Source organism: Notolabrus celidotus, chromosome 15 (assembly GCF_009762535.1).
Source record: "Notolabrus celidotus isolate fNotCel1 chromosome 15, fNotCel1.pri, whole genome shotgun sequence".
Taxonomy (NCBI): domain Eukaryota; kingdom Metazoa; phylum Chordata; class Actinopteri; order Labriformes; family Labridae; genus Notolabrus; species Notolabrus celidotus.
The window spans coordinates 27,033,494-27,060,336 of record NC_048286.1 but is presented as its reverse complement, the minus strand read 5'-3'; the positions used below and the strand labels follow the sequence as shown (position 1 = coordinate 27,060,336).

General features: G+C 40.1%; 1 protein-coding gene across 1 annotated transcript in view; it reads left to right on the top strand.

Annotated features, from left to right (window-relative positions):
- The window catches only part of LOC117827156 (sodium channel protein type 4 subunit alpha-like), a 55,651-nt gene that overhangs the window by 11,087 nt on the left and 17,721 nt on the right, over nucleotides 1-26,843 (top strand). Inside the window, exons 3-17 of the mRNA XM_034703650.1 lie at nucleotides 818-936; nucleotides 2,047-2,136; nucleotides 3,626-3,754; nucleotides 5,676-5,767; nucleotides 5,920-6,162; nucleotides 6,279-6,342; nucleotides 12,180-12,321; nucleotides 14,294-14,491; nucleotides 14,595-14,777; nucleotides 14,870-15,241; nucleotides 15,357-15,486; nucleotides 17,272-17,510; nucleotides 18,007-18,180; nucleotides 18,519-18,875; nucleotides 26,313-26,723. Of these exons, the coding sequence (XP_034559541.1) occupies nucleotides 818-936; nucleotides 2,047-2,136; nucleotides 3,626-3,754; nucleotides 5,676-5,767; nucleotides 5,920-6,162; nucleotides 6,279-6,342; nucleotides 12,180-12,321; nucleotides 14,294-14,491; nucleotides 14,595-14,777; nucleotides 14,870-15,241; nucleotides 15,357-15,486; nucleotides 17,272-17,510; nucleotides 18,007-18,180; nucleotides 18,519-18,875; nucleotides 26,313-26,723 (2,943 nt within the window). The remainder of the gene's footprint in view (nucleotides 1-817; nucleotides 937-2,046; nucleotides 2,137-3,625; nucleotides 3,755-5,675; nucleotides 5,768-5,919; nucleotides 6,163-6,278; nucleotides 6,343-12,179; nucleotides 12,322-14,293; nucleotides 14,492-14,594; nucleotides 14,778-14,869; nucleotides 15,242-15,356; nucleotides 15,487-17,271; nucleotides 17,511-18,006; nucleotides 18,181-18,518; nucleotides 18,876-26,312; nucleotides 26,724-26,843) is intronic.

Genomic DNA, 26,843 nt, shown 5'->3' with positions numbered 1-26,843 from the left:
TCCAACAAAGACTGAAACACTAGAAATATTCTGAATATACTCCTTAGTTTACATTAATGTAGATGAAGGTTAAACCAGTCATTCTTCATCTGTATATAAGTAGTGTCAGGGATGTTATTGTACTGTTTTCTGGTATGTCTTCCTGCATGTTTATCTCACATCTGGATTTGTGAACATGATATGACAGTGATCCACTGTCAGTGTTTTCACTGAATTCAGCAAGTGGTGTTTTAGAGCGGCTCTTTGAGAGGAGAGGAGAGCGACTGCATCTCTTTAGATCTCTTGTGGACAGAAATAGGATTAGCAAGTTTTGATTTGCAGAGTAGATCAGGCTGCTGCCCGTTAATGGGCCGCTTACAGAGAGATGAAAAAGGACGTGGCAGTCATTCTCAGGGTCTCTTTGTTTTGGCATGTGAAGCGCTGCTGGATGGGAGGATTAACCAAAGACGAAAAAATATTTAAATAAATGCCACATCTGTTGGGGAAAGGTTCAGCCTGCTTTGGAGTTGCCTCCATTATCGCAACTGGCCTGGCATGTTGCGTGTATGTGTGTTCACTGCTTTCTTTGAGGCAGGAGTGCTTGTAGCGGAGGTCAACACAGATGGTAGACAGAGTGGTAGACTCAACACAACAGCAACATTATTATCCCTCTACTGCTGCCTACCTCTGCCATAAAGCTCCCATTCAAAACTGACTAATGTTTGAAGAGTTATTGTTAAAGAAGTATTTTCATCCTGATCACTTGTAACCATGTGTTTGATTTACAGAGTGTAAGCTATTCTATTCACTAATGATTCTTTTTCTGTTTTCTTTGCAGACTTTTATAGTAGTAAACAAAGGGAAGGCCATCTTCAGATTCAGCTCCACATCTGCACTTTACATATTATCTCCTTTTCACTTCATTCGGTCCATAGCCATGAAAATATTAGTTCATTCATATCCTTTTTGATTATACCACACTTGATATTTTTATGCTGAAGTAATGTGAATGTGTGTTTGAAGGAGTGACAAGAGCTTTTTCCTCTCACCTAAATTTGTGAGAAATGTGTTTTTTTGTTTTTTTAGATTTTTAGATTTTTGACTCATGTCAAAACACCATTATTTGGAAAAATGCTTAAATAAAAACAAAGTAGCATGAAGTCATTTGATTACTTGATAAGTATGAGTTGAGCCCTTAAAAAGACTCTAAAGTAAATTATAAATGTAAGTTTCCTTACATCTGTGATAAAACCAATATTAAACTGTGCATTAGGTGACATGTTTAGCACTGAGCATTCAGCTTCCAATCCTTCTACCTTAAACTGGCAGATAAGCCAATTTCTAATATTTACTGTTTTCCCCTGTAGGTTTCTATTGGATTTTTTCATAGTCCCATTTTTGAAACAGCTTTGTAATGGCCCTCTCTGGCATCGCAAAACAAATCCCCTGATATCCCTCTTTTAATCTCTGAAATGAAATAAGAGCAAGGAGATTTCAAATCATGTGACGGCTGCCTGTTAGTTCTCAGACAGCCCATTTGTACTTTACATGCAGGCAGAAATCTTTCTACTGGAGCTCCTCAGTATTAAATACAATAAAATAGCTCAAATTATCTCTTTGAGTTACATTTATTACGGATTGATTCTGTGTAAGTGATGAATCACAACAGCTCTGATCAGCATTGTAACCATCCTCATGGGCTGTTTTATTTTGTAAAATCAAGTATTCTCAAGGATTATTGAAACAGTTTTATCCTGAAATGTTCAGATATTAAATTTAGCTGTCATCAGATCTCTGTCATAGTTTCATTCCTCCATTAATAGAATGATATCAATTCGGATTTCATGAAAAATGGAATTAACTTACATTTTCTATAATCTGCATTTACTTTAGGTTTAATGCCGTTGTCACGCACTGATTCATCCTAATGGGTATACTGTATTTCACCGGATTACATTAAATGTTTTGTCGATGTATGATATGTGTGCTGGCTTATCATGAAACATGTTTGATTTTAAACTGTGAATGACCGTTTTAGAGGTCACTTTCCTTGACCTCTTCCCTCACGTTATTCAGCTTGTTCATAATGTTCACTATCCTGACCAACTGTTTCTTCATGGCCATGTCTGATCCGGCACCATGGACCAAATACCTGGAGTAAGTACACACAAAATTCACTATCAAAACAGACAGAATTAGAAACAGTGCCACCTGTGATCTAATGTTTGCTGGGTTTGTTTTGTCAGTGATGGTTCAGGATTCAGTCAACATGTAAGTTTACAACGCATGTAGTTTTCTGTCAGTCAGAACCTCTAATGGAGATTTTAAAAGGAGGCATGAGATGTGGAATGAAAACTTGCATTACTTCAGAATTAGTGTGATGTGCATGATATGTAAGACGTGTCTAAGCTGTCATCATTAGTGGTTTACAGGTGATTTGAGCATGTAGCATGACGAAAAGACTTTTCATTAACTGATTTACTTTGCATCTTCAGAAATGACTCCCTTAATGTGTTTGGAATAAGAAACAAGTCAGTTTTAGGGGTTAGGTGAAAATAATGGTAAAACTTCATATTTACACAATACCTGTGAAGCTACAACCACAACCTGATTATCTTAGCTAAGCTGAGTTTAAAGACTGAAAACATGGGGAACTGCTAGTCTGGCCATGTCAGTTAAAGCTGCTGTTGGTAGGAATGGTGTAAAAAACGTTTCTTTTTTTCTGCTGGGTTTGGAGAAAAGGTCATAATACCAATCGGTACTCATCTGTAAGTGAAGTAATTTGAGAGTATGGCGAAATCTCTGTGTTTTCCAATGCCTTTGTATCAAGCAATGTTATTATTCCCCTCGTTCCCGTTATCACGGACCAATCAGAGCTACTCCCCAACCCTCTGTCCTGATTGGTCGAGTGGCGGCCCCACTACGTCGCCCTGATTGGCTGGGAAGCCACTACTTCCTCATAGAACGCGCGCAATGATCTTTTGTGGGCGGGGTTACGACAGCAGAGAGGGGAGGGGTAGTGCTGACATTCAAAATCTCTCTCAGATCTGATGTTTATATCATGACTACCAACAGCAGCTTTAAGGTTAAAAAAAAAAGAAGCTGAAGCTCGACACATAAACACAATCTTATCTTTTGAACACTTCAGTTTGCCAAAAAGAAATTGTATATTTAAAATTTTAAACGTGTAGATGTTCAGAAAGAACTAGGCTAGCTGTTTCATGTTTTTTATGCTTAGTTAAGCTAGGAGCTTAATTCTAGGGCTTTTTGCACCGACAGACCTGGAGTGAATTGCTGTTACTGAATGTTTTAATGACTTTAACGTATTGCATGAGCCTACTTAACTTTTCATGTGATTTTATTTGGAAACATGACATGTGCAGTGAAATATATACACATAAATGCTTGCTGTATTATTTTTGAATTATGCATGTAATATTTAAAACTATTTTTAAATATTTTCCTCAACATGCTCAATGAACTCTGATCTGAGTGTTTGCACATTTTTTTATTATTTTTTCCCCATGCGTTTCCAAAAAGATTCTGTGTCTTATTTTGATGCCCAAGTTCATTGAGCCTGTTGATCTTTCACATCTCTGTCTTCAGAACTGACTTTGTTTTCTCTCCATGTCTGTGTCCTTTTCAGGTATACTTTCACTGGCATTTACACTTTCGAGTCAGCAATAAAGATATTTGCCAGAGGATTCTGTATAGTACCGTTCACCTTTTTGAGGGATCCATGGAACTGGTTGGACTTCTCGGTCATTGTCATGGCGTAAGTAACAATGTCATATTTAGTACACGTTAACAGTCACTGTCACTTTTACATTGTACTAATGTGTGTAAGAAAATGACCAGAGAGACATCTGATTTAAAGGTTTATTTAAATGGTCATATTCTAACTTGACTGTGATGAGGGGCAGTAAAGTGTTTTCTGATCTCTGTAATATTCTGGTTCAGTCAAAGTGAACATCATCAGTCAGTCTTTCTGAATGGTGATTTGAAACACCATGATGATAAGCCTATTGTCGAGGTCAGAGGTATGTGTGCCATGACTCAATACCCCTGATGCAGGCAGCAGATTAGACAGGGGACCTCTCAATGCATTAAAGCTGCACTGTTCAAGACCAATCATGCTGATAGGATGTCTGCTTTGTTTGAAAACAGCCAGACAAAATCCTTTTTACCTGCGGGTCGACACACTGAAAGCTGCTATTACCTGCAAAGATCAATCTGTGTTTGATGAATAATGATGTAGTCAGCTAATTCAGAGGTAATTTCTATTCGCAGGCACTAACCAGATACTTTGGTTTAATTTGAACTGTTATAGAAGCTTTTATTTCATTTGTAAACAATGTATTTGTGTATAACCGGAGTTCATTTCAGGATGAATCCACAGGAAATCATCTTCTGTTCCTCACTTTCAAGGCGTTAAAACAACCTAGCTCCTCAGTACCTCAATGACCTCCTCCAAACAATAATACCCACCCGTAGTCCCAGGTCCTCCTCTTCCATCCAACTCACCCTCCCACCTGCCCACTTGATCACCATGGGGTCAAGAGCCTTCAGCCGCTCGGCCCCCCCGCCTCTGGAACTCTCTCCCCCTGGACTCTCCTTTCATTTTTCTAGTATTGAATCTTTATTCTAATGTATTTATGTATTTATTTACTGTTGAGTGTTGCTTTTATTATTACTATGTTGTAAGGTGACCTTGGGTGTCCAGAAAGGCACCTATAAATAAAATGAATTATTAATATTATTAAAATACTGAAACCCAAAGCTCTATAGTGATTTAGCATCCTACAGCTAATTGTTTTGGTTGTTGGCAGCAACTTAACTGACTCAGTTTATCAAAGAAACCCTTATTAAGTTCATACCCCTTGTTTTTCAGTTAAATAGCGGACAAGAGATGTTGGCAAGTAGCTAAAAAACACAGTGAAGCCTCCAACAACCAGATATATAACCCAGGACAGTAATGCAACTCCAAATTAATGCTCATGCTATTTTGGTCTTGTAGTTTGACTCTGATTACGGTTAAGGACCTGTGTCCACTAATAACCTTTTTTGGCAGTGCATATTTTCAGTGCACCAAAAACAGGAGTTGAGAAGTTTTCATCACTCAGCGTCCTGAGCATAAAAATGCTCTATTGTTTTTGAAGTAGTTCAGCTTTTGGATCATGACCACACTTGTTAATGTCACATGTCCAATCAGAATCAACTAGGGTCAGGACCTGTGATATCAACCTGTCAACAACACTGGTAGAGTTCCATGCAGAGGAGAAATCAAACACACTAGTTTGTTCTGGTCTAGAGCTGCTGCTAATACCTTATTGGATTCCTGTTCATTGATTTTAAGTTTTCTATCTGTCCTTAAATTAATGTAAATACTAAGCAGACTTTAATAGACTTAAAGGTCATTATCAAAGGAACAGAAGCGATATGGGATAACTTTTGTAACTTTACAACAATGAACACTGTCAAGAAGTGCTCTGGAATAGAGGTTGTGGGCACTGCCAGCGCAAAAGATGCTGCAAGTGGACCCAGGCCCTTAAAGTCACATTCAATGTGGACGCTATTTTTGTAAATAAGTCCAAAGAGTTTTACTACAATCTCAGTGGCTTTAAATTAAGTGCCTCAAGTATGTCCGAACAATCTCCGTGCTGAGAGTTCTAAAAGCTCCTTTTATTACATTTCAGATATGTGACAGAGTTTGTAGACCTGGGAAACGTCTCAGCTTTAAGAACCTTCAGAGTACTACGAGCACTGAAGACCATCTCGGTTATCCCAGGTGAGACATCCATCAGCTCAAAGCTCTAACAGTGTGTCTTTGCCTTTTCCCTGTCTGAATCAACTACTGAGTCTTTTTCTACATCAGCTAAGCTCAACTCCATTTATGTGTTACCAAGACAATTGATTTTGTATCTCCTCTTTTCCTTCAAGGTCTGAAGACAATTGTTGGCGCTTTGATCCAGTCGGTGAAGAAGCTGGCAGACGTGATGATCCTGACCGTCTTCTGTCTCAGCGTGTTCGCCCTCATCGGTCTGCAGCTTTTCATGGGGTTGCTCCGACAGAAGTGCATCCGCAGCCTCTCGCATTGCATCAACTCCTCCTACAGCTCTAACGCATCCTTCATCTGCAACAACAGAACCTGGAGCTCTAGGACTGATTTCCTTACCAGCGAAGGTCAGCCAAACATTAAAAAAACAATGAATCCCCCAAGCATGATGATCTGAGTACTCTCTTCGGTGCATTCTTTGTGTACATTCATAAATTACACTAATTTTCCTCCTCCCTTCTAGATAATTTTTACAAAGTGGAAGGAGCAAAGGATGCCTTAATATGTGGATATGGAAGTGATGCAGGGTAAGTGAATGTTTGTCCTGCTTTCCCTTGTTAATCATCTGCAGACAATTACATAATACCTAAATGTTTAGTATAATGGCTTTCCATCCTGTGCATGCTATATGCATAGTTGGATACAGAAGCTTGAGCATCAGGCTTGGTGCTGAGACAGCCAGACAAAAAAAACGATGCAGCAATAGATGCTGTGATTAAGGCCCCATAAATAAAAGTGTGACTTAATGGCGTAATGTACAGAAGAATGATCCGGGTGGTTTAGCGTGTGAGAGGCTGTACTCAAGACGACATGTGGTATGGATAATCACCCCGCCTCACTGGAGCCCTTTTCTGAGTAGCATGGAGTTGCCAGCTGGAGGGAGAGGAGGGTCTTTGGAGATTTCATCATCTCAAAAGCTCTATGACATGATTAGGTTCCCCCGAGCAGATCACTTCGGATTGGTTTTCTGTTATTGTTAAGAAGAGATTCCGCTCTGACGTCTTCAAGTAGTTCCTCAGTTTGTTTCTTTGCCACTATTGGTTTTAGATTCAAACATCAGTTTAAAAAGAGACGGTCACATATTATATTTTGTCTACTCAGTGTCGGACTTTGTTCCCAATCAAAGCCACAGTGTGACACCATCCAAATATTGCCTACGCGGAATAATCCTATAAATCCAAATGCTTTTGAAACAAGCACAACAGGATGAACCTGCCTATGCCAGGCCCAGTTCAAGGGTTATTGTGAACTAAATACCCATCTGTGTGAATCCAAAATCCTGCGGCTTCAACAAATGGCTTCCATTAGGTGCTCTTGTTAATGATACCAGATAATGGGTGATAGCAAATAATCCAAAATCAGGATGATATTGAAACTAAATGAGAAGATTTTATACAGACATTTTTTCTAATCGTGTCCCCTTAATTCATGATGTAGTAATTTTACAGGTTTATTTGAGGAGCATTGGTGAACAACAGCAACAGAGGCTTGGTCCCAACCATAGACTGTATAAGTAATGGACGTTGTATCCGTGATGTCACCCATCTGTTCCTGAGCGCTGTTTTGAAGCCAATCGAGGGCGGCAGCCATATTGGAAATGCGGAACTCAACCTGGCATAGGGTGACGTAAAGAGGTGGAGTTTGAGCCTTCTAGCCAACAGCTATGTGTTCCCGTCCAGGAGTCAAGTCAGTCATGTCCTTATTTGGGCAAAAACTTGCGATCTTAATATCTTATGAGCCGTCATGTTTGAAAAAAATTCACCCCCTGTACAGTGTGTGCCGATAGAGAAACTAGCTACGTAGAGCCAAGCCGTTTTTTGAACCAGGCTGTAAACATGTTTATTAATTCTGCAAAGATCATCCCTTTTTGAATTGGTGTGTATGTGGTTTCCGGTGTTTCTGCAGCCAGCCTCAAGCTGGATTCTCAATGAATTGCAGTTTCTAACACTTCCACATGGGCTTCATACTTTGAGACTGGAGGTTGCCACTTGGTCCCAACTCCCCTCTTCCTCCCTTTTAGCTCACCTCGAACTCGCATAGCCTCTACCTTACCGAATGTTAGCTAGCATACCGTTAGCCACCACTAATGGAGGGGGCAGGCTACTCCCCTGAAATAGAAAGGAACATTAAAAGGACTTATAAAGGTGTTCTCACATTGCAAAAACATTCCCATGTGACTATGTGACCCACGGGTTCATTAGAAAGATGTTAACATCTCATTCAAAACATTCCAATGATGGTATGCTAACATTAGAAGGCTTACCATGTGGCTTTTACCTGTAGCCTCAACTGTCATTTAGCATTAAATGATAGCTAAAAATTGAGCTCATGATTTGTCAAAAGTATTAAATGTTAAAATGCTCATACTAAATTAAAATAAATTTATAATGCAAGAGATGAGAATAAATAAACTAGACTTCTGTAAGCCTGGGTTTACCAGTATCAGGGTAACCTCTCAGTTTATTCGCTTCAGTCCATGCTTACAGGTAAGTCGACAAACTGAGAGGATATACAGTATATTGATTTTTTTTAAAATGGCCTTTCCATAAAAAAGTTTATTTGATTTCAGGAAACCTGAAATCTCAAGGAGTGCTTTGTTTTAAGCGTGTTTTGCATTTGGCTAACATTGATATTAAAATGTATCTGATTTATTAGTAGAACTATGGACACAGTGAAGTTTGAACACTCTTATAGAATGCAGGCGAACCTTCAGTCCCTAATCTCCTTCTGTAACCTCTCCTACATAAACACAGGAACTTAATCTCCCAAGAAGAAAGATCTGATTCAGTGTTCAAGTCAAAGCTTAAAGTGGACATATTTGAGGGAATTCTTTGAAATTACATCATTATTCTCTCGTAAACAGTAAGCTAGGTCAGTAAGACTCGTAGCAGGTTGACCTATCCAGCTGTCCCAATGTTTACCTACCAGTCAGTGCAAGTGGATTGTTTCAGATTTGTTTGTTTTTGTCTCTGTGCCTTTTGTGGAGCTGTAACAGTGCACTGTGATCGACCTTTAGTTTGATTCAGTTTTTATCTGTCTTCTTTTACTTTAATGGGTGTGTTTATGGCTGATTGGACTTTAATGATACAAGAGGAATCAGGGATTTGTCTCCCTATAGTTCTAGCTTTGCTCTGTCATCACTAAGGATTGGGTAATTATTGATCTTTTCATGTCTTTGTGGTTAGATTTTGGTTAACCTGGAGACAGAGTGACACAGGTTTATGACAGACTGGCCTTGTTATAGATTAAAGTACGGTAGCTTATGTGTGTGTTGTGCCTTTTAGCTTCTGTGAGATTTTAGAGGGAAACTTTCTGAGGCTGGCTGTGGAGACGAGCAAGATATTAAGCAGGTCAGGATGGAGGACATAAAACATAGAGGATGCTTAATCTTTTGAGTGTATTCCAACAAGTAATCCCTGAGTAGATTTCCAAATTAAAGCTTTGGATACGTTATGATGGCACACACAGTCACACACATGCATGCACACAAACACACACTAACACAAGTGGGCACGCATGCACACGCATTTTCACATGATATTTTCAGCCTGGATGGTTAACAAGTTTGTGATAAATTATTTGCTCAAAGGACCAAGCTGTTTCTCATCGCGCCTACTGTTGAGTTCAGGCAAACGCTTATCCCTCACATCTTAAAGCCACTGTGCATCAAGGATTAGGACTTTCAACTACTGCTCTTGACCACACTGCTGTGGGCATGGAAACCTGCCGCCTCAGCCAGACAGAGAAAAAACACTTTGCTGCTGCTGACAGATGTTTCTCTGTTGTTTTGTTTAGAAAGTAGGAAAATGATATCCCGATCTACAAATGTGAGTTAAAGTATTTCTTTATGACAAACACTGTCGGTGTAAAGCAGAACTTTACACTCTTACAATCATAAAAAAGGTGGGAGTGTCACAATGGGAAAAAATAGAGAAAGACCCATGTGCAGAAAAATAAGGCTTTAATAATAAAAGAACAGAAGATGAAAACAAAACGTATTAAATATATAAGAAACTAGTTTTAAGATAAAACACTGAAAACAAGGATAAAAGAAACACACAGTGAACACGAGGAAGACATACAATGATCCAACCCAGGACAGGGGAAACAGAGGCTGTTTTCCAAACGGCCTGCTACATACTACCTACGAATGTAGTATGCAGTACTGCACACTGCACACTACATACTGTGTTTGAAGGTAGTATGTAGTATGACTGTTCTGTTGGATATGTTTTTGCAGTATGCTGGGCCAGGCGTTGCTTGATTTCCAATTTCGGAAGTAAACAACGGCCAAGCTGATAGCAAAACTGCTTCTATAGCATCCATTTATAATTTAAAAAGTTGAGAAGTGGTTTATATGGAATTTAATAGTTTTCATAGCACCAAAAAACTGAGTGCCCCCTGTCAAAAATAATAGAGGTCATGTGTTGTATGCTTTTTTGAACTGGTAGGTCTTGAGGTGGTTTTTAAATGACTGAAGTGAGTCAGACTTGCGGATGTGTGGAGGGAGAGAGTTCCAGAGAGCCAGGGCAGCGATTGCAAAGGCTCTGTCCCCCAATGTGTGGTGCTTGGACTTGGTGATAGGGGACAGGAGATTGGCATCTGATTCTACATATGGTTCAAGAGATTCAAAGGTCAGAAACATTTCCTGAAAAATACCTCAGGAAATGTAAAACCTGGTGAGGTTTGATGTATTATCCATCTGATGCCTCTCCTGTAGAATGCGTTTTATAGAAGATTAATAATAAATGTACAAAGCAGGACACCATTTGAATGCTTGGAGTAAAAAGCACCGTTATAAGGTACATACTCTGATGTGATCAGCTTCACTCTGGATAATGAGGCATGTACTGTATGTCTGGAGACTGATCAGGTCCCACAGTGGGAGCCTGTGGTCTAGCAGCTCTCCTCCAGGAGCTTAATGTCCTGAAGATAAACCTCTGCAGGGGCTGTCTCTGGGGTAGTTACTCTAGAAACCTGAGGGGCAGTAGTCCTAAAGGTGCTTTTGTTTTTACAGCATCTCAGTAACATCATCAGTGTGACAGTAAGTAACTGCTACAGGAGATGAAGGTGACTCAGACTTCATGAGTAGTTCCTGTTCTCAGCTTGGCTTGTTTTAGAAGTATTAACAGTTAGACTAAGAATCCTTGTCCTCTACAGATGCTTCTTTCTTGTTAGTTAATTGATCTACTTCAATGTACTTCTTAACTTGAAATTGAGCTTCTTAAAACTTTTCCTAATTTAACAGTGTCCATGAAGCTTTTGTTGTCCCTTTTTCAAATCATAGCAAGGAAACTAATTTATCAAATTTGTTTATATAATCATGCAACCTCCATTTATGTTACTTCAAAACTTAAAATGTAATGTTAAAATAGGGGTAATGCTAAACAAAACATGCATCAAGAATTCCTCAAGTCTTCTTCAACCCTCTGACTTCAACTCTCCAGTAAAGCAAAGCAAACAATCCTTTTGCATCGTTTTAATTTGGTAGTATCACTCATTTATCATAAAAAGAACCCTCATGTCAACTCCTGAATTAATTAACTAAATAATTGCAACAATCAAAAACGTAAGTGTGCCTGTATCAAACTCATGAGGCTGTGAATGAGTTCATATGTTCTTTTTATGTTCAAATGTATAGTTTTCTTGATAACCACAAGAACATCAGGTGCTTCACCTGGAGGTTCTGTGTGTACATTTTGTCATCCTTGATCAAAAGAAGGGAACAGGTGGAGCAGCCTGACAGGAAGATGTCGCTGGCCGCGTCCGTCCTCATGCTGAATATTAGCGAGCGTTCCTGCTCAGCTGGCTGGTCGGTGAGATCTACAGCTGTTCTCCCAGCCGTGCGTGGCTGCCCAGCTGTTTCCAGCCATTACAAAATTACTCCGCAGTCTGATTGACATGGGAGTCCAGCTTGCTCTCGGCTGCTGGACTTAAATATATGCTGTAATGCCACTGTACATACAATGAAGATGAGAGATGAAGGCATGGAAAGCTGAATATTTATATTGTATGTTATTTATTTCATTCTCACTGCAGTTTGAAATCCATCTGGCTCAGCGTAATCCTTTTTGCTCCAGTGCTTTTTAGTGCTCCTGCTGGGAACAAATTTCAAGTGCCCTCTTCAGTTGAAGTAATGGTGATGGTGACAGTGTATGTACTTACTGACTCATCCGCTTCTCTCCACTGCGGAGTCAAAGGCCACAGGCCGGCATGTAGGTACTAGGGATGTTTTTAACTCCGCTTGCACGCTACCTCAGTTGTATCTGTCCCAGCTGCTTTAGACTTAATTGTGCACAGCCTTTGTTCACGAGTGTTTTCACATATTCATCTCTACTTTGTCTTTTGACTGTGTGTCTTACAGAAAGTGTCCTGATGGATTTGACTGCCTAAAAATAGGGAGGAATCCAAACTACGGCTACACCAGTTTTGATACGTTCGGCTGGGCTTTCCTGGCCCTCTTCAGACTCATGACGCAGGACTACTGGGAGAAACTGTTTCACCAGGTAACATTTTGAAATCTTGGTTTTAACCTGCCATCACTCAATGATACTTTGCTGTTCTCCCTCTAATTTAAAACACTGTATGATCAGAATCATGATACATTTCAAGTCAAATGCAGCAGTAAATAATCTGTCAGATGTCGCATCATTACTCTTTTTTACAAATTGGGTTTTTATATTTTTCTGAAACTGATCAGAAAGGATATAAACAACTTCTTATTTTAGAAGATTTTCTTTAAACTTCCCATAAAATCAAATATATCGTTTGAAATTTGTATCATCTGTTTCATGCATTTATTGATACTAGCATGCCAGAAACTGTCTCAACAATGACCCAAAGGTCTGTTTTTTTATTTTCCAGAAAGCACAGAAACATGTCAGCTCATCCTGCACATGAGTGGTATACCAATTATACTATTTGTACTAATTAGGGCCAATGAAATGTCATTTTTATGTTGTCTATCCAAGATAATTATCAGTTAGTAAATATTTGTGACCATTCCTCTCACAATCTGCTTCAACAGACACATGTGAATAAGTTATAGCTGTCTGCTGTGTTAAAGACTTCAAGTGTCACCAAATGGACAAAGCTGCATTAATATACTAAAGCTTTCACTTTCATACTGTATTATAAGAGGTGACTGTGTTCAAGTTTGAAATGGGTCGCTCAGCCCACAGAGAATTATCATGCCACATTGTGTTTACCTTTAGCTCAGTGGTGGATAAAGTGTCCTTTACCTCAGTGTTTTGGTAATTTGATGATTCTATCAAAAAAAACAACCTTTGATTAATCTCTTTCACCTTGCCTGCCCAGCATCAAGCAGCAACAGGCAATCTCAGAAACTCACTGATAAAACTGTAGAGGGTTTAGCTGCTAAAGGGACACATAAAATAAATAATGGAGGTAGTATCCGTGACATCACCCATCTGTTCCTGCACGCTGTTTTGAAGCCAATCGGCGACAGCAGCCATATTGGTAATGCAGGACTCAACAAAAATCAACCCCTGTACAGCGTGAGCCGATAGGGAAATTAGCTATGTAGAGCCAAGCCGTTTTTTGAACCAGGCTGTAAACATGTTTATTAATGCTGCAAAGATTGTGTTTTTTGAATTGGTGTGTATGTGGTTTCCGGTGTTTCTGCAGCCAGCCTCAAGCGAATTCTCGATGAACTGCAGTTTATAACACTTCCACATGGGCTTCATATTTTGAGACCGGAGGTTGCCGCTTGGTTGAGACCAAATCTTGTGTAAAAAGAAAGGAGAGATTTGAACTTTAGAGTGTCAGAAGTCTGTATCTGAAATAACTTGATTGGTGTACTTTTATGCTAAATGTTTAAATTAAGTCTGTCATGTTAATGTGTTACAATCAATTAATCAATCACAGGAAAATCAGGGGTTAAAAAATGAAAAGATTGATGGCACTCTGACGCCATACATCACTGATCACGCATCTCTCGGCTTTGTAAATATGATGAAAACATGTGCAATAATTAGTAATGGCTTTAATTGCTAACACTTCCATCCATCCCATAGAAAAATAACCATCTACTATCAATTACACGTACATACATGTCTTAATGGTCTCTCTACTCCTCACGTACCTGTCGTGAGTAGGTCTACAAACACGCTCTACTGTGGCACTCACAGACATGCTCATGTCCAAACTCAAGCTGCAATCTTTACTGCTCAATGTAAATCTACACTTGTTGCTGTTATAAGTTTGTACAAAGATCCAATGTTATAAAAAAAAAAGTACTCTCTGTGAAAACTGATTTGTGACGGGAAAAACTTTGGACATTCCACTGATTAGGGGGGAGGGAGACAACAGAAAAAGGTGGTGAGACAAGCAGCTGTGTGTAGAGAGCAGGGTGTGTGAGGGGGGCAAGGTGATCGCATGTAGTTGAGTGGTGTGAGTGTGTGAGTACCATGAGAACTTGGTCATATAGTGTCCTGCTTTTACATCTGCCCCCCTCAGACTCTGCGCTCAGCAGGGAAGACCTACATGGTTTTCTTTGTGCTGGTAATCTTCTTGGGCTCCTTCTACCTGGTCAACCTGATCCTGGCTGTGGTGGCCATGGCCTACGAGGAGCAGAATCAGGCAACCATCGCTGAGGCCTGGCAGAAGGAGAGGGAGTTTCAGCTGGCTATGGAGCACCTTCGCCGAGAGCAAAGAGTAGGCAAAACACAGATTCAGCACGGATTTTCACTTTTCATGAGTGCTTTTAAACCTGAGACGAGATTGAAAAAGCATCTTTTGTTTTCCTTTCTGTGTAAAGTTAGCAAAAAGACAAGCACAGGAGACAGACTCTGTGTTGTCTCCAGAGATGTCGCCGTTCTGTCTGAAAGCAGGGAGCATTCGAAGAAGCAGCAGCAGAAGAAGACGGTCCTACAGGACATTGTCGGAAGAGACTGGCGAGGAAGCTGCTGAGGAGAAGTTTGACCCCCTGGATGAGCCAATGGTATGTCTCCTGAGATAGTCCAGCATTTACCCCACTCTGTGATCTTATGGTCTTCTTGTCACATGTTACATGTATCTTTTTGTTTTCTCCAGCCTCCATTGTCTCCCCTCCCAGCCCACCCTCTGCTGGCCACGCTCTCCTCTCACCCTCTTAGCACCCGGAGAGGAAGCCAAGTCAGCATCTTCAGCGCTTTCCGGGTACGTAACAACTCAGAGGCCGACTTCGGGGATGACGAGTACAGCATTCATGGGGACGCCTTTAGGAGTCGCGCCAATTCAACAGCAACACCCTGGAAAAGAAGGACGGGCAGTGTGAGGAGTCACTGCTCCCAAATCTTTACCACCAACGTCAACATCAACGGACGGCTCAACATCTCCCTAGACCAGAACGGAGTCACCACTACAGGATTTCCAACCCCTTCATACTTACCTGCCTACAGCATGGAGAGGGTCAGGGAAGACACAGTGAGTGGAAGAAGTTTCTATAAGGATGTAACTCTGTTCAGTCCTAATTAACAGCCCACCAAAGTACAGGAGGATGAAGTTCTGTTTTTGACGTATTGTTTTTTCTGTCTACCAGAAGCCATTTGGTACAGAGGAAACACTTCCCAAACTTATCCTCCAGCCTTCTCCAACCGTGACCGATCCTCCTCCAGTGACCAGGAAAAGAGGGCTGAGCTCTGTCAGCTTTTTCAGTGATGCCATGGAGGGTAAGTCCTTCTAAGCACAAAGTTACAGTAGTAACACTTTTTAAATTTCTTTCTAGAAAGCTGGATGAGAAGATCAGTACTATTCTTATATGTTTTAAGTATAAGACTTGTCATGAAAAAACATAACATTTCTTATCATTCATATGCAGACGATACACAGTTACATATTTCCTTCACATCCAATGATCTCAGTCCTGTCAAGCAACTACTAAACAGCATAAACGATATCAACTGTTGGATGACTTTAAACTTTTTAAAACTTAACTTATCTAAGTTCAATCTCATTAAAACACTGAGCAAGTCAGAGATCTTGGTGTAATTTTTGATTCCAACCTTCACTTTGAATACCACATTACCAATATAACAAGAACATAATTTTCCCATTTAAAAAACATCTCCAAACTCTGATCATTCATATCCCAAACCTATGCCGAAAAATTTGTCCACTCATTCATATCAACCCGGTTAGATTATTGCAACGCACTGTACACAGGTCTATCCAAAAACTCAATAGGACACACAAGAAAATATGACCATATTACCCCGGTTCTCAAAACACTTCACTGACTCCCCGTTCAATACAGAATCTACTTACAAAATCCTATTATCAGTCCATAAAGCACTCAATGGTTCAGCTCCCCAGTACATCTCTAACTTATTTATATTTATTATATTATGAATTATGGCCAATCTGTCGTCTCTGATGGACATTTCTTTCCTATATATATTCTTGTTGGAATTCTTGTACTGTACACCTTCTTGTTTGCTGCTGTAACTCCATGAATTTCCCCCGTTGTGGGACGAATAAAGGAGTTAATTATTTTATCTTATCTTAACTTGCTCAGTTTATAACCCGACCCAGATCCTAAGGTCAGCAGGTGGAAGTGTTTTAAATGTACCCAGAGTCAAATCAAAGTCCAGTGAAGGGGCCTTCAGTTACTGTGGTCCTTCTCTCTGGAACAAACTGCCTGCTGATCTCAGGTCCATCACAACTGTCTCCACTTTTAAAAAAAATACTCAAAACATATTTATTTTCACAAGCGTATGAATGATATGATGACTGTTGTGACTGGATGCACGTGCAGCAACAACTGCTGTTTGTTTGATTGCTGTGTCTGATGTATGTTGGGTCTATCTATTGTTTTTCTGTTTGTATTTATTCTATTTATTTTGGGGGAAAATGTTTTTATGTTTTTAATTCTCCATGTAAAGCACATTGAACTTACTTGTAATGAAATGTGCTTTATAAATAAAATTGCTATTGCTATTGCTGTAAATCTAACATAATATTTAATTCACCTACTTCATTTAAATACTCTATCTCTCTATGTGACTATCTCTTTGCTCAAGCAACTCTTGGACTTTTGTTGTCACACACCTCCTCCCAAAACTAGAAGTTGTTGTTAGTGGAGCTCAGTAAAACAAGATTTGTTGAAAAGTTGAATTATGTCAGTCGGATTATGCCTGGCCCAGCCTTTATGCTAAGCTAAGCTAACCAAGGGTTCACTGAAGCTTCACATTTACTGTACAGACAGGAGCCTGAGATCGACTTCATCTTTTTCAGCCAGAAGGCAAATGTGTTCACAGCCAAAATGCAGGTCCCCCTTCAAAGAAAGCTCTTTTAGCTGTGCCATGCCAAGATCTGTCACAGATTGAAGCTAGCATAAGATCTTCATGCTCAGTGTTTTTTCAATTGTTGTTTGAAAAGAAAGGAAAAGAGTTTTAAGTTGGGATTACATTTCATGTCAAGTCAACAGAGGAACATTTGTTGTTGTGTCTTTGCAGAGCTGCAGGAGTCGAGACAGAAGTGTCATCCCTGCTGGTTAACGTTTGCCAAGAAGTACCTGATTTGGGACTGCTCCCCCTGGTGGCTGAAGATAAAAGAGTTGGTGAAGTTGATGGTGATGGATCCTTTCCTGGACCTGGGTATCACCATTTGCATTGTGCTAAACACCCTCTTCATGGCCCTGGAGCACTACCCAATGACTGAAGAGTTCAACACCATGCTCTCAGTGGGGAACCTGGTAAGGAGATTTGAATGATGAGGGATGCAGGTTTCCAGGATTTGACACGCTTTCTGTTACGTGCTGTTAGGTTAACAGTGGAGAGGGTTGAAGTTATCTCTTAGAAGACAGAGGAAAAATGAAAATTACGTATTTTTATTTCATTTTGTGATTATCTTTGATGTAATATTTCTAGTATGAACTTGAACATCTTCTCTATGCAAGTAGAATAGAATAGAATGTACTTTATTAATCCCTGAATGGAAATTCAGGTGTCTGGCAGATAAAATTATAAAAATCACATAAAACAAGTAATTCAGGTGTCTGTCAGCTCATCTCCCATTGGCTAGAGAGTTATGAAGCCTAATGGCTGCAGGGATGAATGATTTTCTATATCTTATATATATAAAGCAGACAAATTGATGCAGTACTTTGTTATAAAGTGGCTTTACCAACATGTTTAATGTGTAGTTTTTCACCTCTGTGTTTCTGTCCTCGCCTTCTGTGTCTCCTCCAGGTGTTCACAGGGATCTTTACAGCTGAGATGGTGCTGAAGCTGGTTGCTATGGATCCCTACTATTACTTCCAACAGGGCTGGAATATCTTTGATGGTGTCATTGTTTGCCTCAGTCTGATGGAGTTGGGTCTCTCGAATGTAGAGGGACTGTCTGTCCTTCGATCATTCAGACTGGTAACAGGAATATTAAACTCTCTTTCGTACATAGAAAACAATTTTTTGTAATTGCGTCTGTATTCCTTTTAATGCAACGCATCAAATGAAAACTATTACTTTATCCAAAGAAATACGAAGAATGGTTCATCACATGTTTGTTTTTGTCACAGGAGGATAAAAAAACTAGAAATATTCCATGTATTAAACAGAGAGCTGAGAAAATGGAGAAAATTGGCTCATAATTCCTCAATGTTCAAATCCTGACCTCTAAAACATCTTACATCAAGCATCAACTTAAACAGATTCTTATGAAGAAGTTGCTTCGTTTGATTTCTTCCCCTTGTACTCTTTCTCAGTTGCGAGTTTTCAAGCTGGCTAAATCGTGGCCGACTCTCAACACTCTCATCAAGATCATCGGGAACTCAGTGGGTGCTTTGGGGAACCTGACGCTGGTGCTGGCCATCATCGTCTTCATCTTTGCCGTGGTGGGCATGCAGCTGTTTGGAAAGAACTACCAGGACTATGTGTGTAAGATCGCCATAGACTGTCAGCTGCCTCGGTGGCACATGAAGGACTTCTTCCACTCGTTCCTCATCGTGTTCAGGGTGCTGTGCGGCGAGTGGATCGAGACCATGTGGGATTGTATGGAAGTGGCTGGGCAGCCTCTGTGTATCCTGGTGTTCATGTTGGTGATGGTCATAGGCAACTTGGTGGTGAGTAATTGCATATTTTTAAATTATCTAAAACATCTGTCACCAAAATTTAAAGACCAAAACAAGACAAATATTGACTAATGCCATATTTTGCTTATTCTGGAAATCTTCCCTGATGTGCAGTCAATGCACTGTTGATGTGATGTGACCGGCTTGTGCGTTTGCTTGAGCAGAAAATGAAAGATGGACCCTCTGTGAATACTATTTTCTATTTTAAACACAGCTTTTTGCTCGTTGCAATGAGATAATGTGTCTGTAGCTATTTAAGATTATGGCAGTAATATGACAATGCTGAGACTGTGTCAACTTCGATTAAGAACGGGGCGCTGGTGGCCTAGCGGTTTAAGCGCCCCACATCGTAGCTATAGCCTTCGTCGCAGAGGTCGCTGGCTCGATTCCAGCCTTGACCATTTACTGCATGTCCTCCCCAACTCTCTACTCCCCACGTTTCCTGTCTCTCTTCAGCTGTACTATCCATAAAGGCAAAAAATGCCCCAAAATATAACTGAAAAAAACAAACTTTGTTTAAGAACCATTCATTCATTCCATTCAGCCCACAGTGATCAGATTTGGTTGCTAAATAGAGCTCAGTTATTATAAAAGTTATGATGAAAAGATATGGATAAGGTGCTACACCACCCTGTGAGTGTTGTATTCCCACTTTCATTGACTCCAGAAAGCAGATGTATTACGTACCTCTCAAGTAAGAGGAGAGAATACTCAGAGTTCATTTGTGTATCCTTTAAAATCTTGAAATTCTCACTGACTGTTGATCAACCTACCAAGCTTTGACTTATAATTTCCCCTTTTCTAAATCAGTCCGTTACTTCTGTCAACTCTCTGCTTTCCCATTCTGAAGCAATAGCTTTCTCTAAAATTCCTGTCTTTGTTCTTTCTCAAAGCAATGCCAAACAACTCCCCACCAATCTCTGTCAGTAAAAGTGTCAATGCGGGTTCTTTAGTTTGCACTCTGAAAATGTGCTTCTGAATCAGACCAGACTGAAAAGTCATTGCTAGCTGATGGTTTGGTTTGCCTTTATTGCAGGCTACATTTAGAGGCTTCTATGTACTCTGTACATTTTGTCTCAGTGCCAGTGAAAAAGTCCTTACAAAAGGTTACAGGTCAAATGTTCATCTTTCATAGAAGCAGTGGGCTCAGGACAGGCAGCTAAAGATGAGCCCGTTTTTTTGTGAAATGTCAAAAGACAGGCTAAGAGGTTGGGTTTTGTGCTCTCTTTATCGGATTTGTTGGCAATAACATAAATACAGGTTAATGCCAACCTTATCCTTTAACAGTATATGAAAACAGGAAGTCTGCCTCGAGAGAAATCCAATAGCATGTCAATTCAACCGACTGTAACTGCGTTCAAATCTAAATGATGATGTCATAAGTAATCAGGGATTACGTTGCATCAATGATGATTGGTGGTTCCATTTTCTGAGGACAGGACATCCTTGAACGGTTGTAGGTGGCTCGTCATGGTGCATTTTTGCAAACTCACACATCTTCGTAGCTGTTCTTGTTCATGCATCTCAACCTCAGTGCTGTTAGAACATTTGAGAACATGTGTCTGTTACAGCATCATGCTAACGGTCTTGCAGATTAGCATTAGCAGACTTCGAAACAGATAATGTCTGGACGACATGTAAGCCATCTGTTGTCACCACTAAGTATGTGTTATCTGCACATGCTATTGTGCAAACTGTAACCATATCACACACGCTCCCTGTGAGACCAGCTTTGCTGCACCATCACATCAACAGAGTTGAGTGCTTGATCCACTGCTAATGAACTAAGCCTGGTCCCTGCAAATGTGACCCAAGGACTGTGCAAAGGTCACAGTGTTCTCCAGCTATTTCAGCAGGTGTTGAGTTTCACAGGATCAGCACTGCTCAACCAGCATACAGGTGTTTCCATAAAAAAGTATATAATCAATGTAAAAGCTCTCATGCTGTGTCACAGCGAGGTTATGTATATATTCATCCAACCATATGGTACATGCTGTCCAGCTGTGTGTGTTAATCTAACATTAATGAGAACAGATAAAAACATCCTGGTAGTGCTGACAGCCGGGCGCCAGTCAGTTATTTATAGTCAGCGTGCCTTTCTTTGAATGTGGTGTCATTTTAGTGCATATTCTTGAAATTTATGTAATCACATGTCAGAGTGTCTGTTGTGTGTGTAAAATCTTTTCATCATTTTATAATAATCAGGGTTTTTTTTCTCTCTAATCCATTTTCAGGATTTCTATTTCACTCTATTTTGCTCAGCCTTGACGACCGGCCTGACCCATGCGTGTTATGCAAGTCTAGACGACAAATGTGCTATCTTACCTATGTTTTTTCATGCCTCACACATATCCCATTATAATTACACACTGAAATGTGAACATAAGCTACAACTCAATCAGTTCTATCTGTCACACCATGTCAGGCAAAAAATGGAGCAAGGCTTTGAGTGTGGAGTTATTGTTAGTTTCCAGCATGCCTTCTGTAACCTCAGCCGCATTTAATCCTGTGCTCTGAAATTCATCCGTAAGTCAGAAAAGATATTAAAACATTTTCGGTATCCATAATTTTTTTCAGTTGTGGCTCGATGATGCACGACTCTTTTTTAAAAAAATGTCATGTTTATTTAAAGGTACAGTATGTTTGATAGTTGGATCTATTGGTGGGATTAATGGTACATTGATTGGTCTTCATAGGAGAGACAGTAGCCAAAAAAAGATGATCAGAAAACAGGATCCCAATGGTTCTTCACACTTCTCTAGAGTTCTTTGGCCTCAAACATTCAGAAGAGAAAAAGTGAGAGGAGCAAATATCAGTTGGTTGCAATCTACAACTTCACAACACCAAATACCCGTAAAGCCAACACTCTGGTCATCTCACTAAAACTATACGACCTGATAAATCTACAGACCTGTTTAAAAAAACAGATGTCAATGAAAGGACAATCTGTAATTCAAGACAATAACATTTAAATCTACAGCGTTCCTAAGGTGGTCTTTTTTATATTCTTTGAAAATCTAAAATCATACATTATACTGGCATGTTTGCATAGATTATAAGGCTTTTTTACAGTAGTAACTTTTCTGGGAGGCCCATTTTGTTCAGGAGCTACTTGTTTTAGGCATCCACGACATCAAAACCTCGATGCTAGGTGTTTTAAAAATAGTCAGTCATGCATTTTTAAAACTTTAAGCCTCCTCTGCAGCATCAAGAGCCAAATATGTGTTTGAGGTATTACTTTGGCCCAAGAATTCAGTTTTCCTCAACTTCAAATGTCATTGAAAAGAAATAAACTGATTGAAAGATGTCGAAACAATACAACAACAATACAAATACAAGTTTCTCAAGGGTTGGGGTTAGGAATTAAGGGTTGAGAACAGTGTGCTATGATTTACTTCAGGGTTCACTCCACAGATATTGTTAAAACTACAACAACAACAAAAAAAGCTGTCTCTTCAAAAATTTCTGCGGCCCGTAATTTTAACTTCACACATGTTAACTCCAATATAAAATGAGACCATAAATGTATTAAGCTAACCCTTGAAACTCTTTTTTAATTTTCTCTTGGGTTCAGACTTTTGATATCAACAACTTAAAATCCACATGTTTGCGTTTGGCAGCCTCTTAAAGTTCAGAAATACCCTTATTAAGATTAAAGAGTGATACATTTTCCACTGTAGTCTCCAGCTATACCATAATACATCCGATCCACAGAGAACCTTTCTGCCTTTTGAGAAAGTTTGAGACCCAGCTTTGTGAACACCACTGCACTTGTAGTTTGGTGCTAGAGATGACTGCGATGACAATGGCCTTGATGATGATGATGATGATGATGATGATGATGATGATGATGATGATGATGATGATGATGATGATTATTATGGTGTCACTGATGCCTTGGTGGTAATAATATTAATAAAGCATAGCTGCTCTAAACACACTTTGCTTTGCCTCTAGCACTGCATGTCAGCACCTGTCTCCGATTAGACCAAGCAGCAACCTCCGGTCTAAAAATACACACCAATTCAAAAAAGACGACCTTTACAGCAGAAATAAACATGTTTACAGCCTGGTACAAAAGACGAGTGTAGTCTGGATAGCTCATTTCTCGATCGGCACACACTGTACAAGGGCAAATTTTTTTCTAACGCTGCAATTTCAAAGATATTTTCATTACGAGTCTTCCAATGAGAGGCACAGCTGACTTGATTGACAGGCGGGAACACTGTAGCTGTTGGCTAGGAGGCTCAAAGCCCGCCTCTTTACATCACATCGCTCGACAGCAGCACTATGGCTGCGGCTGCCGACTGGTCTCAAAACAGCGCTTCAGAAACAGATGGGTGACGTTATGGATATTACGACCATATTTTTTACAGTCTATGGTTTAGGCTTGAAGCAGTCTGTGGCATTTACTAACCTTGTTCCCTCTCGTCTAGATTCATATTTGTGTTGTACTTACTCAAATGTACATCACTTTGGGAAAAAGTGTCTGCTAAATGAAATTATAACACTGTAATTGTAAGATTGTAGCCCCTGCTAAGGAAACCACGAGTGGAAGAAGTGAAGAGTGGAAGAAGCTCAGTCTGTAGGGTCTCGGCCCAGGAACCAGAGTTGCTTGTACAAGTCTTGTTGCAGACCGAGTCTGAAAACTGGGCTGTAAGCTGGAGAGGTAGAAGTTTACTGGTTCACTGTTAAGGTGGCCTTGAGCAAGTTACCAACCCGTCTGTGCAGCCCCCTCACTCTGACATCCCTCCATTGGTGCATGTCAATAAGGTCTGGTTTGAGCATGTGTAAGGTTTTTATGTCTATGTGTGTGTGTAGCATGTTCTTGCTGCCTCACACATAATCATTATTTATAGTCAGTATTCTGTTTGATAACATGGAGCAGCATCAGCCAGCATCAAAATGTATTTTGCTTGTTAATTGCACTATAGCTGGCTATAACGCTCTTCCCTATAATACAGAAATATTGAAGCACTCTCTTAACCCTCCTGTTAGCCTCAAATCTACTAACATCTTTAGCTTTAGGGTCAATTAGACCCCAGCAATTTAAACCTCCAGAAACTCATTGTTACACAGGTACTTTATGTTTCTTTGTTGACGACTTAAAAAGCCTTTAAATAAAATTTACTTCAAGCATAAAAATAATTCAAAGCATTCAGAAGGACTTTATTTGCAAAACAGAACATCAAACTTCTGTGAGTTTGTCATGCTCTTGTCGGCCCTGCCTTGTTTCTATGTTATCAAAACATATGACACAGGACACATCATTGAATGTCTTTAGAGACATGGTGGCTGGAAATACTATATCTCAATCTAAAGGTTGGCGGTTTGATCCCAGCTCCTGCTGTCACATGCAGAAGTGTCCTTTGTTATAGTGACCTCAATATCATCCAAAACAACCAAAACAAATGTGTGTAAAATTTTGATATTTCTAATTTTATATACAGCTAAAACAGCCTGCGGTCAAATTGACCCCAAGGAACACCAATGCTTAATTTTTTTTTACAGGAAATTGGAACATATCAACATTTTAATTTAATGTTTTCCCAGTTGTCCCCATTAAATTAGGAAAAGACATGAAATATGAAGCCCAAAAAATATTGTTATTCATTAATTTAGAGACGTTAAACGCTGAATGGGGTCCAATTGACCCGAAGGATAATAGGAGGGTTAAGCATGGGTGAGAGCAAGATGGTAACTTAACATGTAGTTTAACACTGAATCTTTAAGGTCAATACATATATTGATTAATATTCAAGACATCATAAACTGGCTCTGAAAAATCGACATATGAGACAAAGTTTTCAACCAACTCTGTTTTCCTGTTTGCATCAGCTAAGACCAGTTAAGGCATTTTTTGACCGCAGGAACTTTACCCCTGAACTGCATGTGTTTTGACCGGAGGAACCAGGGTCTAAATTTAGTTCAGGGGTACATAATCTCCCCCCTGAGAAGCCCCTGCTTGGGGGGGTAGTACTTTTCAAAGGTCCTGGGACTTTCGGTTGAACGTAACAGCGTTTGTGGAGTTTACACAGTTGTTGAAACACAGAGGGAGTTCCTGGGAATGCATGCTAGTTTAGTTATTTATAAAGATTTCAAAATATTATTTAATATAATTGTTTTTCTCCATACGTCACTGGACTGATTTGCACAATCTACCCGGGACTTCAGCCCGCGGTCGAAACGCAGACAACAATGGGGGCACAGGAACCTTTTAGTTCAGGGTAAAGTAATTCTTGGGGCTAAAAGACCCCCAAACTCTTGGTCGAAATGCACCTTTAGCTGAAAATTAGCTGATGACTGTAGCTCTATGTTTGATGAGGAGAAAGAAAGAGTCTGTTTTTCTAGCTTTAAAAAAATGAAGATTAGTTGTTTTCAATGTTGTCAGGGTTATGGAGTGGGAAATCTGCCATCATTAGTCCTTGTGCGACGTGCCAGAAGATCACAAGGCTGGACAGGAGCAGAGTCTGTAAATAAGGAAGCAGCTTAGCCATATCAGCAGCAAAATGCTTTGTCTGCTGTCACTCTGACACCATCATCTATATTAACCCCAGTGGATTTAAACCAGATTACATCTCCTTATACTTTAAACTTAATATACAGTCTCCAGATAGAATCAGTGTTCATAGAATCCCCTTTCAGTAGCACTAAGAGGCTATGAACGCTCAAAGGAGTACAGCGCGTAAAGCAGTTCCTCCTGTTTGACATTACTGGATGCAGACACCTTCAGTGATTGTGTTGTCTTATCGGGGCAAAGAGCTGATCACAACAGCACTCCTTATAGAGTTTAATGGACACAAACCTCCTCCACACATGAATCGTGGGAAAGCTGTTTATCCAAGGGATTATCCAGGATGCTTAGGGGCGAGAAGGTCGTAGGGCATTCATCACTAATCATCTGCTCATGCTCCCCATCGCTGACTGGCTCAGTGGCTAAAGATGATCCTTAACAACTGTGCACATCACTCATGCACACAGGCAGTACACACACACACACACACACACACACACACACACACATACAAAGTGAGAGAGAGAGAGAGAGAGAGAGAGAGAGAGAGAGAGAGAGAGAGAGAGAGAGAGAGATACACACATGCTACTGTGCTGCTCTCTAAGCTAGTAGACGGATTACTTGGGAGTTTGATGTTTGGGGACTTGAGTTCAGTGTAGCTCAAAAAAGCCGGAGCCATATGTTTCTGAGAATAACAGTGTAAAATATCCTACTGAATCTACAATGCAGGATTTGTCAGTGTTGAAAATATAAATGGGATATCAATTCATACTTTAGGAAGGCTTACACTTTTGTTGACAGGCTAAACTTTGCCCTGCCTTAAAACAAGCACAATATATTCAGGTTAAATGGCTATAAAGTGATAACAGTTTTTAGATCTTTAATTCAAACCATGTCAAATTTTCTATCATCAGGTGCTGAATCTTTTTCTGGCCCTGCTGCTCAGCTCCTTCAGCTCTGACAACCTCTCCGCTCCAGATGAAGACGGTGATTTGAACAACATTCAGATCGCCATCGCACGCATCAATGCCGGTGTCTCCTGGCTCGTCACCAACATTTCCAACCTTTTCAACCGCAGTTTCAGGCGTAAAAAGCAGAAGGACAAAGAAGTCAGCCTGGACGTCAAGAAAGTAGGAAATCACGTGGAAAGCAATGGTGGAGTATTTGGACGCTACGGAGAGAAGTACGTCATTCCAGAGGAGGACAGCTACATAACAAACCCAAACTTGACTGTCATTGTTCCCATCGCGCCTGGAGAGTCTGATGTGGAGTTTCTAGAGGAGGAGGAGATTTCTGAGTCATCAGAGGATGAAGACAACAAACCTGTGAGTTATTATTTCCCACATAGGTACAGTATCTACACACTGTACCTGAAGACAGATATCTTAGAGTGAAATCATACTTCCTTCCTTGCTGCCTCCCTCCTCATAGGTTGAAATGTGTGA